This window comes from Lepidochelys olivacea (assembly GCF_965140295.1).
Source record: "Lepidochelys olivacea isolate rLepOli2 genome assembly, chromosome: 23".
Lineage (NCBI taxonomy): Eukaryota > Metazoa > Chordata > Testudines > Cheloniidae > Lepidochelys > Lepidochelys olivacea.
The window spans coordinates 14977240-14993551 of record NC_140433.1 but is presented as its reverse complement, the minus strand read 5'-3'; the positions used below and the strand labels follow the sequence as shown (position 1 = coordinate 14993551).

General features: G+C 70.6%; 2 protein-coding genes across 3 annotated transcripts; one reads left to right on the top strand and one right to left on the bottom strand.

Moving 5' to 3' along the window:
• Positions 1 to 20: 20 nt before the first annotated feature.
• IDH3G (isocitrate dehydrogenase (NAD(+)) 3 non-catalytic subunit gamma) lies at positions 21 to 5430 on the top strand. Of its 2 annotated transcripts, XM_084612216.1 has the most exons (13): positions 21 to 160; positions 971 to 1003; positions 1725 to 1822; positions 1987 to 2099; positions 2835 to 2895; positions 3125 to 3257; positions 3554 to 3687; positions 3774 to 3876; positions 3956 to 4102; positions 4312 to 4406; positions 4552 to 4612; positions 5014 to 5162; positions 5247 to 5430. In XM_084612216.1, exons 1-12 carry the CDS (start codon positions 98 to 100, stop codon positions 5113 to 5115), a joined length of 1143 nt encoding a protein of 380 aa, XP_084468342.1. In that variant the 5' UTR covers positions 21 to 97; the 3' UTR covers positions 5116 to 5162; positions 5247 to 5430. The 2 variants fall into 2 exon arrangements, with proteins under 2 accessions (XP_084468342.1, XP_084468343.1); XM_084612217.1 differs by lacking the exons at positions 21 to 160; positions 971 to 1003 and adding an exon at positions 1280 to 1488.
• Positions 5431 to 5564: 134 nt separating this feature from the next.
• Positions 5565 to 16012, bottom strand: SRPK3 (SRSF protein kinase 3; the record flags this gene model as incomplete). The annotated part of the gene is given in 16 exon segments (XM_084612966.1): positions 5565 to 6070; positions 6670 to 6762; positions 6960 to 7075; positions 7077 to 7207; positions 7341 to 7429; positions 7523 to 7771; positions 8097 to 8256; positions 8645 to 8670; positions 9107 to 9272; positions 10969 to 11075; positions 11292 to 11379; positions 13693 to 13780; positions 14181 to 14289; positions 14659 to 14789; positions 15799 to 15874; positions 15997 to 16012. Coding segments are annotated over 16 exon segments (1830 nt in total). The 3' UTR covers positions 5565 to 5885.
• Positions 16013 to 16312: the final 300 nt, after the last annotated feature.

The window sequence follows — 16312 nt, the reverse complement described above, 5'->3', positions numbered from 1 at the left end:
CGCGAGATTTCCGAGCCGGAGCTCTCGCGGGACTTAGCTGACGAGGTGTCGCAGGAGCGGGGGCGCGCTGGTCTTGTGTGTCGCGCGCGGCTTTGCAATGGCGGCGGCTCTGGTGGCGACGAGGCAGCTGTGGAGAGCCGCCCTGCTGGGCCCCCGCCCGGTAAGGAGGGCTGCACGGCGGGGGGGATAAGGCGGGAGGACCAGCCGGCGCGCGGCCCGGCTCCACCCGCGGGGGCGGCTCCTGATTGGACGAGGGGGAGTGGAATGGGCGGGGCAGGATGGCGCAGCGGCCTCTTCATTGGACAGGACCCCCGTAGAGGCCGGGACCAATCAGGAGTCGACGCTGCAGTTGGAGAGGGGCTGTCCGACCAGCTTTGAGTTGATTGGGGGAGGAAGGAAATGGGCGGGGCGAGCGTCAGAGGCTTAGTTCTGATTGGAACAGGCCGAGGAGATGGGTGGGGCTTGACCGACCTTAGCGGAGCTAATTAGTTGGAACGCCTGAAGGGGGCGGCAAAGAGGCGCTTCCAAAGACTTAGGGCGGGGCCAAGCCTGATAGTCTCTTTCAATTGGTCGTTTCGTCACCGTGGGCCGTTGCTGATTGGGCCGGCTTCCCCGATTGGGCGGGCCACAGCGAAGCGGCCGATTCTGATTGGCTGAGGCTATCCTCAGCCTCGGGGTGGAGGGGGGATGGAAGGGGTGACCTTGCCCAGCCCCGTAGAGGGCGCTAGAGAGACTCCAGCCCCTGGGTCCAGTTCCCAGCATCCTCTGGGGCAAGCAAGAGTGAACCCCCCCAAGCCAGGGAGAGAACCCAGGCGCCCGGGCTCCCGGCCCTTCCCCCCCCCCAGCCGGGGAGAGAACCCAGGCGCCCGGGCTCCCGGCCCTTCCCCGCCCCCCGAGCCGGGGAGAGAACCCAGGCGTCCTGGTCCCCCCTCGCCCTGGCTCTAACCTGCCCCCCGTTGTTCTCCCCCAGGTGCCGGGTGCCGAGTGCAGGACCCTGACGTCAGTGAGTGCCCCCCCCTCCCCCGGCTCTGGCCACGGGCCGGGGGGAGGGGCGGCTGCAGGGCTGGAAAATCCCCCGTGCGGGGACCCAACCCCCCCATCGCACGCGAGCCAGCAGAATCCCCCCTATCCCTGCGGAGGGACAGCGGCCGGCCGGCCTGGGGAACTCCCTGCCACAGGACCCCACAGCGCCGACAGCCAGGAGAGCGTGGACAGGATGGGTGGGGGGCTGGCTGGGAATGGGGTGGCTAGAAGATGGGGGGCTGGCTGGGGGATGGGTCAAGGATTGGGGGGAACAGGGAGAACAACGGCTCGGGGTACCATGGCCTATGGGCGTAGCTTCAGAACCTCTACCCCGAAGGAAGGGGGGGTCCTTCAGGTAGGCCTCCCGCCCCCCCAGACCTGTCGTCCTTCTCACTGAGCTGAACTAACCCCTTTCTCTCTTCTGCCCCCCTCCGTGCATCCTGCGACCCACAGCACACCCCCATCGTGAGTACTGCTCCCAGACTGCGGGGGCCAAAATGGACCCAGAGGGAGGGAAGGCAGGGGACTGGGAGCCCGGACTCCTGAGTTCTCTCCTCAGCTCTGGGAGGAGAGTGGGGGGTGGGAGCCAGGACTCCTGGGTTCTCTCCTAGCTCTAGGGGGGATTGGTGTCTGGTGGTTTGGGCAGGGGGGCCTGGGACCCCGGACTCCTGGGTTCTCTCTCACTGCCTCTCTTCCCACAGCCTCCTCCCGCGAAGTACGGGGGGCGTCACACCGTGACCATGATCCCGGGAGACGGCATCGGACCGGAGCTGATGCTGCACGTGAAGGAGGTGTTCAGGTATGGGGGCAGGGGATCGGGGCAACTGCCCCCTGCTGGAGACACTTGGGCCTCAGTGCCGCCCTGTGCTGACCCAGAGAGCGTGGGAACCCAGGAGTCCTAGCTCCCAGCCCCCACTCCCCTCCCAGAGAACCCAGGCATCCTGTCTCTCTCCCCTCCCCCAGGCAGGCCTGTGTCCCGGTGGACTTCGAGGAGGTCCGGGTGAGCTCGGACGCGGTGGAGGACGACATTCAGAACGCGATCATGGCCATCCGGCGAAATCGCGTCGCCCTGAAGGGTCAGTCCCAGTGCCGGGCAGAGTCCCCCATAATTGGCTCCAGCCTCTTCCCCCGCTCCCCTAGGGGTCCCCGGGCCATGCTCTGGACCTGCTCCCTACGAAGCCAGGCAGGACTCTTCCCACAGCCAGTCCGCCCAGGCAGGGTCCTGGGGTGGGGGGGCCCTGCCCCCCAACTCCGCAGTCAGACGGGACTCTTAGCCAGTCGGGGAAACAGAAGGTTTATTAGACGACAGGAACAGGGTCTAACACAGAGCTTGTAGGTGCAGAGACCAGGACCCCACAGCCGGGTTCGTCTTGGGGGGCAGGGAGGCCAGAGCCCCATCAGGGCCTCCCCCCATTTCCCCAGCCAGCCCCAAACTGAAACTCTCCCTCCCTCCTCCAGCCTTTGTCCCTTTCCCAGGCCAGGAGCTACCTGGTCTCTTTGTTCCCCAGCCCCTTCAGTCGGCACCTTGCAGGGGACGGGGTGTCGGCCATCCTCTGTGCAGACCCCATCACGCTGCCCCCCAGGGCTCTGCGACCTGGATACTTGAGAAATGCCGAGGGAAACTGAGGCACACACCCAGTATTCAGAGAAAACATTAAGAACATTCCCACTTTGTCACAGCTCCTACCCCCCGCCCAAGGGGTCCCTGGGTGACCGGCCCCCTGCCCCACACTGCGGGGCTGCGTCCCTGCCCGGGTCCCCGTCTGATCTGGGTTCCTGCATTTGGGGATTAACCAGTTTCTGGTCGACAGGAAACATTGAGACCAACCACAACCTGCCGCCGTCCTACAAATCCCGAAACAACGTCCTGCGGTGAGCGGGGGCTATGTGCCTGGGGGGGGACGGGGCTGAGGGGGGGCTGGGGGCTGCGGGTCAGGAGTGAGGGGTGCCGGGAGCCCTGGGGGGCTGTGGGTCGGGAGTGAGGGGCGCCGGGAACCCTGGGGGGCTGTGGGTCGGGAGTGAGGGGCGCCAGGGGGGCTGGGGGTCAGGAGTGAGGGGTGCTGGTTGTCCCGGGGGGGCTCTGACCCCCTCCCCCCCCCAGCACCAGCCTGGATCTCTACGCCAATGTGATCCACTGCCAGAGCCTCCCGCGGGTGCTGACGCGGCACCGGGACATCGACATCCTCATCGTCCGCGAGAACACGGAGGGCGAGTACAGCAGCCTGGAGCACGAGGTGCTGCCCTGGGGCCCCGCCCACTCCCAGGGAGCCCCGCCCACTCCCAGGGAGCCCCGCCCTCTGGGGTCGCTGCCCATCCCTGCGGAAACCAGCCTCTGGGGTCCCCACCCCTGCCCCACCCACCCCTGGGAGCCCCCTCCACCCCCCGGGATCTGTGCCCACCTGGGTGCCTTGGCTCCACCTTGGGCCCCCCCCAACCATCCCAGGAGTCCATCCCCTTTTGGGAGGGGAGGGCCAAGCCCCCCCGCCTGGGACAAGGGGAACCCTGGCGTCCTGACCCCCTCCCCCCGCAGAGCGTCTCCGGCGTGGTGGAGTGCCTGAAGATCATCACCAGGGCGCGGTCGCTGCGCATCGCCGACTACGCCTTCCGGCTGGCCCGCGAGACGGGGCGCGCCAAGGTCACCGCCGTGCACAAGGCCAACATCATGTGGGTGCCGGGCCCCGGGGGGGCGGGCAGAGCGGGCTGCTGGGGGGGCCCGCAGGGGGTCACTCACCCCCTGCCCCCCCCCGCAGGAAGCTGGGCGACGGGCTCTTCCTGCAGTGCTGCCGGGAGGTGGCGGGCGGCTACCCGGAGATCTCCTTCGACAGCATGATCGTGGACAACACCACCATGCAGGTGAGAACCCCGGCGTCCGGGGCCCGCCCCCAGCCCAGGAGAGAACCCAGGCATCCTGACCCCCCTGCTCTCCCCCCAGCTGGTGTCCCGCCCCCAGCAGTTTGACGTCATGGTGATGCCCAATCTCTACGGGAACATCGTGAACAACGTGTGTGCGGGGCTGGTCGGGGGCCCAGGGCTCGTGCCCGGTGCCAACTATGGGAGAGACTTCGCCGTCTTCGAGACCGTGAGCAGGGGGGCTGCGGGGCGGGAATGAGGGGTGGGGTGGGGGCCGCAATGAGGGGTGCAGGGGGGCTGCGGGGCGGGAATGAGGGGAGCAGGGCGGGTGCAGGGCTGGAGTGAGGGATGCTGTGGGGCAGACACTGGCAGGGGTGCGCGGTTCAAAGGGGGCCGGGGGGGCAGGATCAGGGTCTCACCGCCCTCCCCCCCCCCCAGGCCACACGGAACACGGGGAAGAGCATCGCCCACAAGAACATCGCCAACCCCACGGCCACCCTGCTGGCCGCCTGCATGATGCTGGATCATCTCCGGTGAGCCCCCCCCCGTCCCCTGCACCCCCTGTCCCCCCGCCCCCACCTCCGGTGAGTGACCCCAGCCCCATCTATCCTCCTCCCTCCCCGGGGGGCGGGGCCTGTGCTGCTCTGACTCCGCCCCTCTTTGCTCCTCCCCTTGCAGGCTGCACGTCTTCGCCACCACCATCCGCCAGGCAGTGCTGGCCTCCCTGGACGACCAGGCGGTAAGCCCTGCCCCTTCCTCTGGCCGGCAAGGGAGGAAGTCCTGCCCTCTAGGGGGGAGCAGGGGCGGGACTTCCTGCACCTCCTTCCGACCTCCACTAGTATTGGCCGCGGCAGTCGGCCGCGTGGGGAAGTCCCGCCTTAATGGGAGGAAGAGTCCAACCAGGAGCACAAGTCCCGCCTCTTCTCTCAGCACTAGCCAATCGCAAGCTACTGGGACAGGAAGTCCCGCCTCTTCTGGGGGAAGGCCATCCTGTGAGGGGTAATTGCCCCAGTGGGACAAGTGGGTCGTGGCTCCGCCCCTGGGAGAGGCGGCCCAACGGGAACGGGGGGCAGAGCAGGGTGGAGGGGGTGGGACCCAGTTCACGGCCACGGCCCTGCTCTAACCCGCCCCTCCCCGCAGACCCACACGCCGGACATCGGGGGCCAGGGCACCACGTCGGGGGCTGTCCAGTCCATCCTGCACCACGTCCGCACGGCGACCGGCTGGAGCCAGAGCAGCTAGGCCACGGGGAGCCGGACGCCTGGGTCCCTCCCCGCCTGGAGCGGGCGGTGAGGCGGGGAAAGCTGGGGGCACGCATGTCGGGGGCGGGGCGGATGCCTGGGTTCTCTCTCTGACCCCCCTCTCTCCCGCAGGGGAGGACCCCACTCTCAGGCAAGCTGAAGGGGCCGCGCAGGCCAGTGCCCCCAGCCGGGCAATCCATGGGGTGCTGCCCCCCGGGGCGGGCCCGTAGCCCCCCGTCCATGTCGCTGCTGCTGCTGTGTGTCTGTCGCCGTGGGGCCAGGGCCCCCCACGGGGAATAAATGTCAGTGCAATGTCGGCTGGCTCCGCCTCCTGCCTGGACACCTGGGTTCCCACCCCAATGGGATGCGGGCGGGGGCGCACTGAGACCCCGGACGCCTGGGTCCCTCCTGCCCCCCAAACAGGATCACGCTGACAGGAGGGTTTTGTCAAACCATTTAATCAAATGTCACACGCTGGGGGGCGGGTTCCCCCCACGGTGCCCCCAGCTGGGCTCAGCCCCCCTCCCCCACACAGGGGGGCCCAGAGCTGCCCTAGCCCCATGGGGCCAGTATTCCCCAAGCTCCCAGCCCCACACGGGCCGTGACCCCAAACACCAACAACCGGCCCCCCTCTGCCGGGACAGGCCAGCCTGGCCGCCAGGGTCCTTGACACGCAGGGGAGCGGCCGGACGCCGGGGTCCCCAGGGGCCCTGCAGGCAGTGGGCGGCCGGACGCCGGGGTCCCCAGGGGCGCGGCCGGACGCCGGGGTCCCTAGGGGCGCGGCCAGGGGCCCTGCAGGCACTGGGCGGCCGTGGGGCGCCGCTCGGGCAGGAAGTCCAGCATGGGCAGCAGGAAGCGGGTGAACGCGGCCGCCTGCTCCCGGGGCCACTCGTATTTCTCCAGCAGCACCGCGCCCAGCGCCCAGGGCCGCAGGCTGGGGATGTGCCGCAGGTCGCCTGGGGGGCGGGGGGGCGTCAGTGCTGGGGTACAGGGCCCCCCCGAGCTCCCCGAGCCCTGCCGCCCCTGAGCCCCCCCAGCCCTGGCCTCCCCCGATCCCCAGCCCCACCTGAGCCCCCCGGCCCTGAGATGGAGCAGGGAGGGGGCAGATTGACCTGGGGGTGTTGCTGGGACTGTCTGCACTGGGGGGGGGGGGGAATCGGGGTGACCTGGGCCCAAGTGTCACCTTCTGCCCTGGACACGGGACACAGGCTGGAGGAGGAGCCAGGGGGAGGCTGGGGGCGGGGCTGGAGGGGGTTTTGTCCGTTGGGGGCTGGCTGGGGAGATGGGGGGGAGAGGGACCCGATGGAGGGGTCCTGCTTCCTGGACCCACAAGCTCTGTTAGGGCCTGTGTTCCTGGCTGGCTGAGCGTCCCGGGGGATCGCAGGAAGTGGGGGTGCAGGGCCCTGACTCCCCCACACTCCGTGACAAACCCAGACCCCCGGACCTCCGACCCCCCCGCCCAGCGGGGCCCCCTGACCCTCCAGCCCCCCCAGCTAATGCCCTGGCCCATCCCCCCTCCCAGCCTCCCCCACCGCCCCCTAGCCCCGCCCCTCACCTCGGCGGGTGAAGTATTCCCGCGAGTAGCGCCCCGACAGCGCAAAGTGGGGGGGGATCTCACCAAGCAGCTCCACCATGTGGGCGATGTGATCTGGGGGGGTAAACGGGCGGGGGGAGTCAGTGCGGTCCCATCGCCCCTGCCCCCCACATCACATCCCCACGCCCATCTCCCCCCCAGGGCAGAGCCCCCAGTCCTCTTCCCCCCCCAGTCACAGCTCCCTCCCCCTGCTGCCCCCCCCCCCAGGCAGACCCCAGGCCCATCTACCCCGGTGTCTGGGCGCGACCAACCTTCGTCCCTGCTGTAATCGTCCCCCGAGTGGGGCTCGAAGAGGTAGTCGCCGGTCGCCAGCTCGAAGGCCTGTGGGGAGCAGAGGGGGGTCAGGGCCGGCCAGGGGGCTGGGGGGGGGCCCGGCCGGGGGGGGCCGTACCATGCAGGCCGTGCTCCAGATGTCGGCCGGGGTGCTGTAGCTGGCGCCGATCAGAACCTCCGGGGCCCGGTACTGCCGGGTCTGAATGTCCTCGGTGAAATGCTTGTGCTGAAATGGGGGGGGGTGAGAACAGGGCAGGGAGAGTGACCCCCAAAACCCAGCCTCCCCCGACTCCAGCCCCTCAACCGCTCCTGCCCCACAGAACCCAGCCGCCCACCCCATAGCGCGAGCGCCCCCTCACCACCCAGCAGGCGTTGCCCAGATCTGCGATCTTCACTCGGATCCGGTCGGCGTTTTGGGGGTCCAGGGGGTTCACCAGGAACTCGGAGGCTGGGGGGGGGCGGAGGGAGAGTGAGGCCTCGTGTCCCTGGTTGAGACCCCCCCCGCCCCATCCCTGAGTGCCGGGGAGAGCCCCCCACTCACCGCTGGGCGCCAGCAGCCCCCCGCGTCCCCGCTGGCCCGAGCTGCCGGACTGGCCCGAGCCGGAGGCCGTGGAGAAGAGGGAGCTGGAGAAGCCGGACGTGGCCGAGTCGGGGCTGGGGGGCCGGCGGCGGGGGGGGCCCCCCACGTGGCCGTTCCAAGCGTCGTAGGGCGGCAGGGCCTGGAAGCCGGAGGACGAGGTCTGGCTCTGGGGGCTGCTGGCCAGGCTGCCCTGCCCGGGGAGGGGCCACTCTGCGGGGGGGAGAGCGGGGGTGGTGTGACCCCCCAGAAGAAGGGGGGGCCATTCCCCACCACCCAGCAACCGCCCAAATCCCCCTGCCCCCCAACCCGCCCCACGAGCCCCCGACTTGCAGCTCCCCCACTAACCCCCATATTCCCCCCTGCCCAGGGGACCCCCCACATCCCTGGTGATGCCCCAGTGCCCCTCCACCCCACCCAGCAACCCCCCAAATCTCCCTGCCCCCCAACCCCCGCACAATCCCCTGACTTCCCCCTCTCCCACTAACCCCCACTTCCGTGCCCCCAGGGCCCCCCCCACAGCCCTGCTGACGCTCACCCTCCTCTGTGTCGGAGTCGACCCCAGGCAGGGGGGGGCCCTGGGGGGGGGACCCCGTCTCCAGCTCCTCCAGCTGCTGCAGGTCCCGCAGCCGCTCGGCCAGCAGCCGGCCCTGGCGTCTCTGCTTCCGCTTGAGCTTCTTGCGCCGGTTCCTGGAGAGCTGCCGGGAGCCCCGGTCAGTGCCCGCGGGGCGGGGGGAGCCGGGGCGGGGCGGGGGGAGCCGGGGCGGGGCGGGGCGGGGGGGAGCGAGGCCCCGAGCGGGCCAAGGGCTGTGCCCGGCCGGCGTGGACGGCTCCGAGCGTGCGAAGAGCTGTGGACGGCTCTGAGCGTGCGAAGGGCCGTGCCCTGTTGGTGTGGACGGCTCCGAGCGTGCGAAGGGCTGTGCTGGGAGGGCGTGGAAGGAACCGAGCATGCAAAGGGCCGTGCCGGGAAGGAACCAGGAGGACAGAGATGCCTACCCAATGGGGGAGGGAGTGCGAGCAGGTGCCCGGGTAGGCGTGCGAGGCAGTGGGCGTGCGAGGGCATCCAGCCCCCCATGCAGAACTTACCTCCATCCCCTGGGGGGCCGAGCTCACTGGGGGGGGAACGAGGTCGAGATTCTCAGAACACAAAAGGCATCGCATGTGCAAAGCATCAACAGACAGACACGGAGAGAACCCAGGCGTCCGGGCCCCCGGCCCCCCCCCGAGCAGGGAGAGAACCCAGGCGTCCGGGCCCCCACCCCTGCTGAGCGGTGAGAGAACCCAGGCGTCTGGGACCCCAGCCCCCCCACCCCCCTCTCTCCAAGTGATGAGAACCCAGCCCCCCGGGCCCCCACCCCCTCCATGCGGTGAGAGAACCCAGGCGTCCGGGCCCCCAGCCCCCCCACCCCCCTCTCTCCAAGTGATGAGAACCCAGCCCCCCGGGCCCCCACCCCCTCCACGCGGTGAGAGAACCCAGGCGTCCGGGCCCCCAGCCCCCCCGAGCGGTGAGCGGACCCGGCCCCTCCCCCCGTGCTGGGGGGGCCCTACCGGCGGAGGCGGGGGGGGGCGGCCCCTCCAGCTGCTGCCAGCGGGTGGCCTCGGCCGCCAGGCGCCGCACGTCCCCCTCGCTCACCCAGAGCAGCACGTTCTCCGGCTTGACGTCCGTGTGGATGATCTTGCACTTGGTGTGGAGATAATCCAGGCCCTGCAGCACCTGGGGGCGCACACGGGGCGGTGGGGACCGGGGCAGCCCGAGCCCCCCGAAACGGGCACCTGGGGGCGCACACGGGGCGGTGGGGACCGGGGCAGCCTGAGCCCCCCGAAACGGGCACCTGGGGGCACACACGGGGCGGCGGGGACCGGGGCAGCCCGAGCCCCCCCAAAACGGGCACCTGGGGGCACACACGGGGCGGCGGGGACCGGGGCAGCCCGAGCCCCCCAAAACGGGCACCTGGGGGCGCACACGGGGCGGTGGGGACCGGGGCAGCCTGAGCCCCCCGAAACGGGCACCTGGGGGCACACACGGGGCGGCGGGGACCGGGGCAGCCCGAGCCCCCCGAAACGGGCACCTGGGGGCGCACACGGGGCGGCGGGGACCGGGGCAGCCCGAGCCCCCCGAAACGGGCACCTGGGGGCACACACGGGGCAGCGGGGACCGGGGCAGCCCGAGCCCCCCCAAACCGGCACACGGGGGCGCACATGGGGCGGCGGGGACCGGGGCAGCCCGAGCCCCCCGAAACGGGCACCTGGGGGCGCAAACGGGGCGGCGGGGACCGGGGCAGCCCGAGCCCCCCCAAACCGGCACACGGGGGCGCACACGGGGCGGCGGGGACCGGGACAGCCCGAGCCCCCCCAAACCGGCACACGGGGGCGCACACGGGGCGGCGGGGACCGGGGCAGCCCGTGCCCCCCCAAAACCGGCACACGTGGGTGCACACGGGGCGGCGGGGACCGGGGCAGCCCGTGCCCCCCGAAACGGGCACCAGGGGGCGCACACGGGGCGGTGGGGACCGGGGCAGCCCAAGCCCCCTGAAACGGGCACCTGGGGGCACACACGGGGCGGTGGGGACTGGGGCAGCCGAGCCCCCCCAAACTGGCACCTGGGGGCACACACGGGGCGGCGGGGACCGGGACAGCCCGAGCCCCCCCAAACCGGCACCCGGAGGCACACACGGGGCGGCGGGGACCAGGACAGCCCGAGCCCCCCCAAACCGGCACACAGGGGCGCACACGGGGCGGCGGGGACCGGGGCAGCCGAGCCCCCCCCAAACCGGCACCCGGGGGCGCACACGGGGCGGCGGGGACCGGGGCAGCCGAGCCCCCCCCAAACCGGCACCCGGGGGCGCACACGGGGCGGCGGGGACCGAGGCAGCCCGAGCCCCCCCGAAACCGGCACCTGGGGGCGCACACGGGGCAGCGGGGACCGGGGCAGCCCGAGCCCCCCCAAACCGGCACACGGGGGCGCACACGGGGCGGCGGGGACCGGGGCAGCCGAGCCCCCCCGAAACCGGCACCTGGGGGCGCAGCTGGGGCGGTAGGGACGGGGCCAGCCTGCCCCGCCCCCCCCAGGACCTCCCAAAAGCAGCCCGCCCCCCAATTTTGCGATAATGGGGGCATGGACAGACCAGGGGAAGAGGCTCCCCAAACACAGAGCTCCCCCGTTCCCTGCACTGGGGTGTGTGTGTCAGATACGGGGCTGTATGGACCTGGGTGAACTGGGCAGAGCCTGACCCCTTGACCCACCCCAAAGGTCCAGTGGCTTCAAGTGGGGTGGGGGGGCCGGGAGCCCGGATGCCTGGGTTCTCCTGGCTCTGGGAGGGGAGTGGGGGCTGGTGGGTTAGAGCAGGGGGCGGCCGGGAGCCCGGATGCCTGGGTTCTCCCGGCTCTGGGGGGCTCTCGGCCCCCCGTACCTGGCGCAGGATGCTCTTCACGCAGGGCAGGGGCAGGCCCTGGTAGTTGGATTTAATGATCCACTTCAAGAGCTGGTGGCCCAGCACCTCCATCACCATGCAGACATCTGGGCTCGGGAGTCAAGGAAATGGGGGGCCAGGAGCCCGGACGCCTGGGTTCTCTCCCGGCTCTGCGAGGGGAGTGGGAGCTGGTGGGTTAGAGCAGGGGGTGGCCAGAAGCCCGGACGCCTGGGTTCTCTCCTGGCTCTGGGAGGGGTGCAGGGGCTGGTGACTAGAACAAGGGGGCTGGGAGCCGGACGCCTGGGTTCCCCATGGAAGGATACGGACACCGTTGATGCCCGAGATCTTGAAGTCGTCGAGGAGCTGGACGATGTTCTCTCTCTTGGGGTCGCTGGGGTCAGAGTCCCGCACCTGGGGGAGGGAAATGGTGCCCTGGGGTCACTGCGCTGAGGCAGGACATGGGGACCCAGGCGTCCGGCCCCGCCTTGAGTCACGGCCACATTGTCGTCTTCCCCCCCCCGTCCCCATCGCCCTGGGATGGGAGCCAGAGGCTGGTGAGGGGGGGGCACAGGAGGTGTGTGATGAAGTGGGAATGGCCTTCAGGTCTTCTCTGAATACTGGGTGGGTGCCTCAGTTTCCCCTAGGCCTTTCTTAAGGATCCAGGTGGGGGGATCAGGGGGGTGACGGTCACAGAGCTCTAGGGGGCCGGGGTGATGGGGTCTGCACGGAGAATGGCTGACACCCCGTCTCCTGGGCCCGGGCTGGAGAACAAAGAGATCTGGTGGCCTCCTGGCCCGGGAGAGAGGGGCCGGGGGGGGAGTCTCTGTTTGGGGCTGGCTGGGGAGATGGGGGGAGGCCCACGCCCAAGAGGGACCTGATTGAGGGGTCCTGCTTCCTGGACCCACAAGCTCTGTTGTGGCCTGTGTTCCTGGCTGGCTGAGCGTCCCGGGGGATCGCAGGAAGTGGGGGTGCAGGGGCCTGACTCCCCCACACTCCATGACAGGGGGTGAGCTAGGAGCCAGAGGGGGGAAACGGAGGGAGGGAGGGAGGTAGGGGGGGCAAGAGGGAGCCTGGGAAGAACCTGGGGGGGGCAGGAGAGAGGCAGCAGGATGGGGGGGCATGAGGGGAGCCGTGGCTCCGGGGCTCGCTGGCAGCCGGGATCCAGCAGGGCGCCCCCGGGCTGGCCAGGCTCCTCGTCAACGATCTGGCGGGTGGGGTGGGCTGCACCCCCAGCCCCTCGGCAGAGGACCCCGGGCTGGGGGAGGCGGATCCGCGGCGGGGCAGAGCCCAAAGAGACCCGAGGGGGTGAAGCGGGAGCAGGGCAGGGTCCTGCGCCGAGGCCGGGGGGCTCCCCGGCGCCGTGACAGGCCGGGGGCCGAGTGGCCCCGGGGCTCACGGGGGCCGAGGGGCCGGGCAGGAGTCGGCAGCGGGCCCCAGCTGCATTGTGGGCTGCGGTAGCCGGGGCCTCGCCAGGGCCGAGGGGCGGGACCGTTCCCCGCTCTGCGGCCGGGGGGCCACATCTGGAGCCCTGCGCCCCGGTCTGGGCCCCCCAGGAGAGAGGCCAGCGGAGGGCAAGGGAAACGGCCGGGGCTGGGGCAGGGGCGATTTCGTCTGCAGACGAGAAGAGCGAGGGGGGCTTGAGAGCAGCCGGTGCAGGGGGGTCTGTGACGAAGTGGGACTGTTCTTAATGTTTCCTCTGAATAGTGTGGGGGTGCCTCAGTTTCCTCTAGGCAGTTCTTAAGTCTCTAGGGGGTGGGGTAAGGGGGTATGATGGTTGCAGAGCCCTAGAGGGCAGGTGTGTGCAGGGGTCTGGACACAGGGAATGGCCGACACCCTGTTTCCTGGCCACTGGTGGCCTGGGCCCTTCCCCCTGCCAGGTGAGAGCTGAAGGGCTGGAGAACAAAGGGATCCGGTGACCTCCTGGCCCGGGAAAGGAACAAAGCCCAGAGGAGGAGGGGCTGGAGGGGGTTTCAGTTTGGGGCTGGCTGGGGACATGGAGTGAAGGGCAGACGTGGTTGTCTGGCTCACTGCCCCCCAAAATGGACCCAGCTGAGGGGTCCTGTTCTCTGCACCTACAAGCTCTGTGTTAGACCCTGTTCCTGTCGTCTAATAAACCTTCTGTTTCCCCGGCTGGCGGAGAGTCCCGTCTGGCTGTGGAGTTGGGGGGCAGGACCCTCTGGCCCCCCAGGTCCCCGCCTGGGCAGACTGGCTGCAGGAAGCGCCCGGAGGGGCAGGGGAGGCTGGAGGCTCCGGGGTCAGACCCAGGAAGGGGGAAGCCGGGGGAGCTGTGTGTCCGCAGACAGGCTGCTCCCCGAGAGGAGACTCCCCCAGAGTCCTGCCCGGCTTCGTGGGGAGCAGGTCAGAGCATCGCCCGGGGACCCCGGGACAGGGTCCCCAAGGGGACGGCACTCGGCGGGTCTCAGGGGGCAGAGGACAGACCAAGGAGCTGTGGTCTCAAGTGGCAGTGGAGGGTCCAGGTGGGATATTAGGAAACACGATTTCCCCGGGAGGGAGGGAGCTAGCGGGGGGAGGCCGGTGAGGGGGTTCCCCGGGAGGGGGGGGGGGAATCTCCATCCTTGCAGGGTTCAAGGGCCGGCCAGGATGATTTAGGGGGGCTGGACTAGGACCCCCTGGGCGATCTTCTGTGAGTCTCGGGTGGTGTGGGGAGCAGGGCCGGCCGGGGCCCTGGAGGGGGAGATGTGGGGGGGCCAGGGGGGCACTCACACATTTGAGCAGTTTGATCTCGTCCATGGCTGTCTCCGTGTAATGCCTCGCGCTTTTCACCACCTTCAGCGCCACGAACCTCTTCCGCCTGCAGGGAGGGGAGGTAAGTGCCCCACAGACCCCCCCGATCCCCAGGGCTGGGAGAGAACCCAGGAGTCCTGGCTCCCAGCCCCCCCTGCTCTAACCACCAGCCCCCACTCCCCTCCCAGAGCTGGGAGAGAACCCAGGAGTCCTGGCTCCCAGCCCCATCCCGCTCTGACCCACAAACCCCAGCTCCCTTCCCAGAGCCAGGAGAGAACCCAGGAGTCCTGGCTCCTAGCCCCCCATGATCTGACCCACCAACCCCCACTCCCCTCCCAGAGCCAGACAGAAAACCCAGGAGTCCTGGCTCCCAGCCCCCCCTGCTCTGACCCACCAACCCCCACTCCCCTCCCAGAGCCGGGCAGAGAACCCAGGAGTCCGGGCTCCTCCCTCCAGCCCCCACTCACTGGATGTCCCAGCAGAGCCAGACGGTGGAGAAATGGCCCCAGCCGAGTTTTCGGACCACGTGGTGGCGCCCGTTGAACAGGTCCCCGATCGCCACCGGGTAATACCCGCCTGGGGGAATAGGGGGGTCAGCTGCTGCCAGCTGGGGGGGCCAGGGCCCTACGAACCCCAGTGTCTCCCCCCTTTGCTGCAGACAGAACCCCCCTGCCCTCGACACATGGTATGGCCCCGAGGTACATCCCTTCTCGTGCCCCCCACCCCTCCATGTGGTACATCCCTCCCCGTGGCACTCCCCCCGTGGCACTCTCGCACCCCTCCCCATGGTATGGCCCTCCCGTGACATCGCCTGCCCCTGTGGTACATCCCTCCCTATGGCACCCCCGCGCCCTCCCCGTGGTTCATCCCGCCCCCGGCGTCCCCTCCGCACCTTCCCATTTATCCCCACCCCCCCACTCAGTGGTACGGCCCAGACCCCCCCACCTTTGCAATAGTCCCTGGGGTCCTCCTGCTCCTCCTCGTCAGAGCCCAGGTGCCCCCCACACTGGGGGGGCAGGACTGGCAGTGTCGCCGGGGCGGTGGGGGGCTGCGTGGGGCTGGGGGGCTGGGGCGCCCTGGGGAGAGAAACGGGGGGTTAGTGACCCCCGGAGCTGGGACGTGGCCCCCCCCGGGGTGCAGCGCATCCCCCCCATACCTGGGTCCGTCTGGCGGCTCCCCCATGGCGCCGGCCCCAGATGCAGCCACCTCTGGGGGGTCTAGGCCAGAGGAGGGGAGATTCGGGGGGTCCCAGGGATGTGAGGGGGGGACTTGGACACAATCCCCTCCCCGGAGGCCCCAGCTGGGCTGGTCCGTGCGGGGGGGGGGTGCAGTGCATGCTGGGATATGTGCCCCCGTCTCAGCCATGACCTCACCCCCTGGCTGGCATCGCGGGGTTAAAAATAGCCCCCGGCCAGCTGGGGCTGCCCAGGGGAAGGAATCCGAGCCTGGCACCGAGCCCCCCAACGAGCTCCCCCCCGGGGCCAGGGGGCCTGAGGAAGCAGCCCCCCCAGACCCAGGCGCCCCCCGAGCCCGAGGGGACGGCTGGGAGCCCACAGACTAGGGCAGCTGGGCTCGTGCCTTGGCAGGGAGGGATACGGTCCAGGCTATGAACCCCCCCCGGTGCCCCTCACTCCCGACCCGCAGCCCCCCCCCGGTGCCCCTCACTCATTCCCGACCCGCAGCCCCCCCCGGTGCCCCTCACTCCCGACCTGCAGCCCCCCCCCCCGGTGCCCCTCACTCGCTCCCGACCCGCAGCCCCCCCCTGGTGCCCCTCACTCACTCCCGACCCGCAGCCCCCCCGGTGCCCCTCACTCACTCCCGACCCGCAGCCCCCCCCCGGTGCCCCTCGCTCCCGAGCCACAGCCCCCCCCTGGTGCCCCTCACTCACTCCCGACCCGCAGCCCCCCCCCCGGTGCCCCTCACTCACTCCCAAACCACAGCCCCCCCCGGTGCCCCTCACTCCCGACCCGCAGCCCCCCCGGTGCCCCTCACTCCCGACCCGCAGCCCCCCCGGCGCCCCTCACTCACTCCTGACCCGCAGCCCCCCCCCGGTGCCCCTCACTCCCGACCCGCAGCCCCTCTCACCTGGGGGCCGGGGTTCTTGGTCCCTTTTCTTTCCTGTGTTTCTTTTTGGGTTTCTTGCCCTGGGAGCTGCCTGGACCTGGGGGGAGGGAGGGTTAATGACAGGGGTCCTGGCAGCAACCCCCCAGCCATTGCACCATGCCCCCCCTGCTGCCCTCCCCCCCTTGAACCCCTCCCCCGGCACCCCCCAGTCCCTCTCACCCTTCTTGCTGCTCATTTCTGACCCTGGAGCCCGCGGCGCATGTGCAGCCCCCCCCCCAACAGCTGCTGCTCCACGTGGGGGAATCCCGGGAGGGGGAGGGGAGCTCTGGTGGGGGAGGGGAGGGGACCCCAGCACTGGGGTGTCGCCCCAAACTCTCTGGCAGCACCCTGTGCTGAGGCCTCCAAATTTAAGGGGGGTTTCCAGCCCCCCCTTTCCCTCCCAAGCCCAATGAGCCCCTGTCATGGGGTCCCCGGGACATGCTCGGACCTGCTCCCCCCGAAGCCCGCAGGACTCTGGGGACCCTCCCCTCTCGGA

Coding starts and splice junctions, on each gene's coding strand:
- IDH3G (XM_084612216.1), top strand. CDS start 98: ATGGCGGCGGCTCTGGTGGCGACGAGGCAGCTGTGGAGAGCCGCCCTG. Junction 4,103..4,311: donor ACTTCGCCGTCTTCGAGACC/GTGAGCAGGGGG, acceptor CCCCCCCCCCAG/GCCACACGGAACACGGGGAA. Junction 4,407..4,551: donor ATGATGCTGGATCATCTCCG/GTGAGCCCCCCC, acceptor CTCCCCTTGCAG/GCTGCACGTCTTCGCCACCA.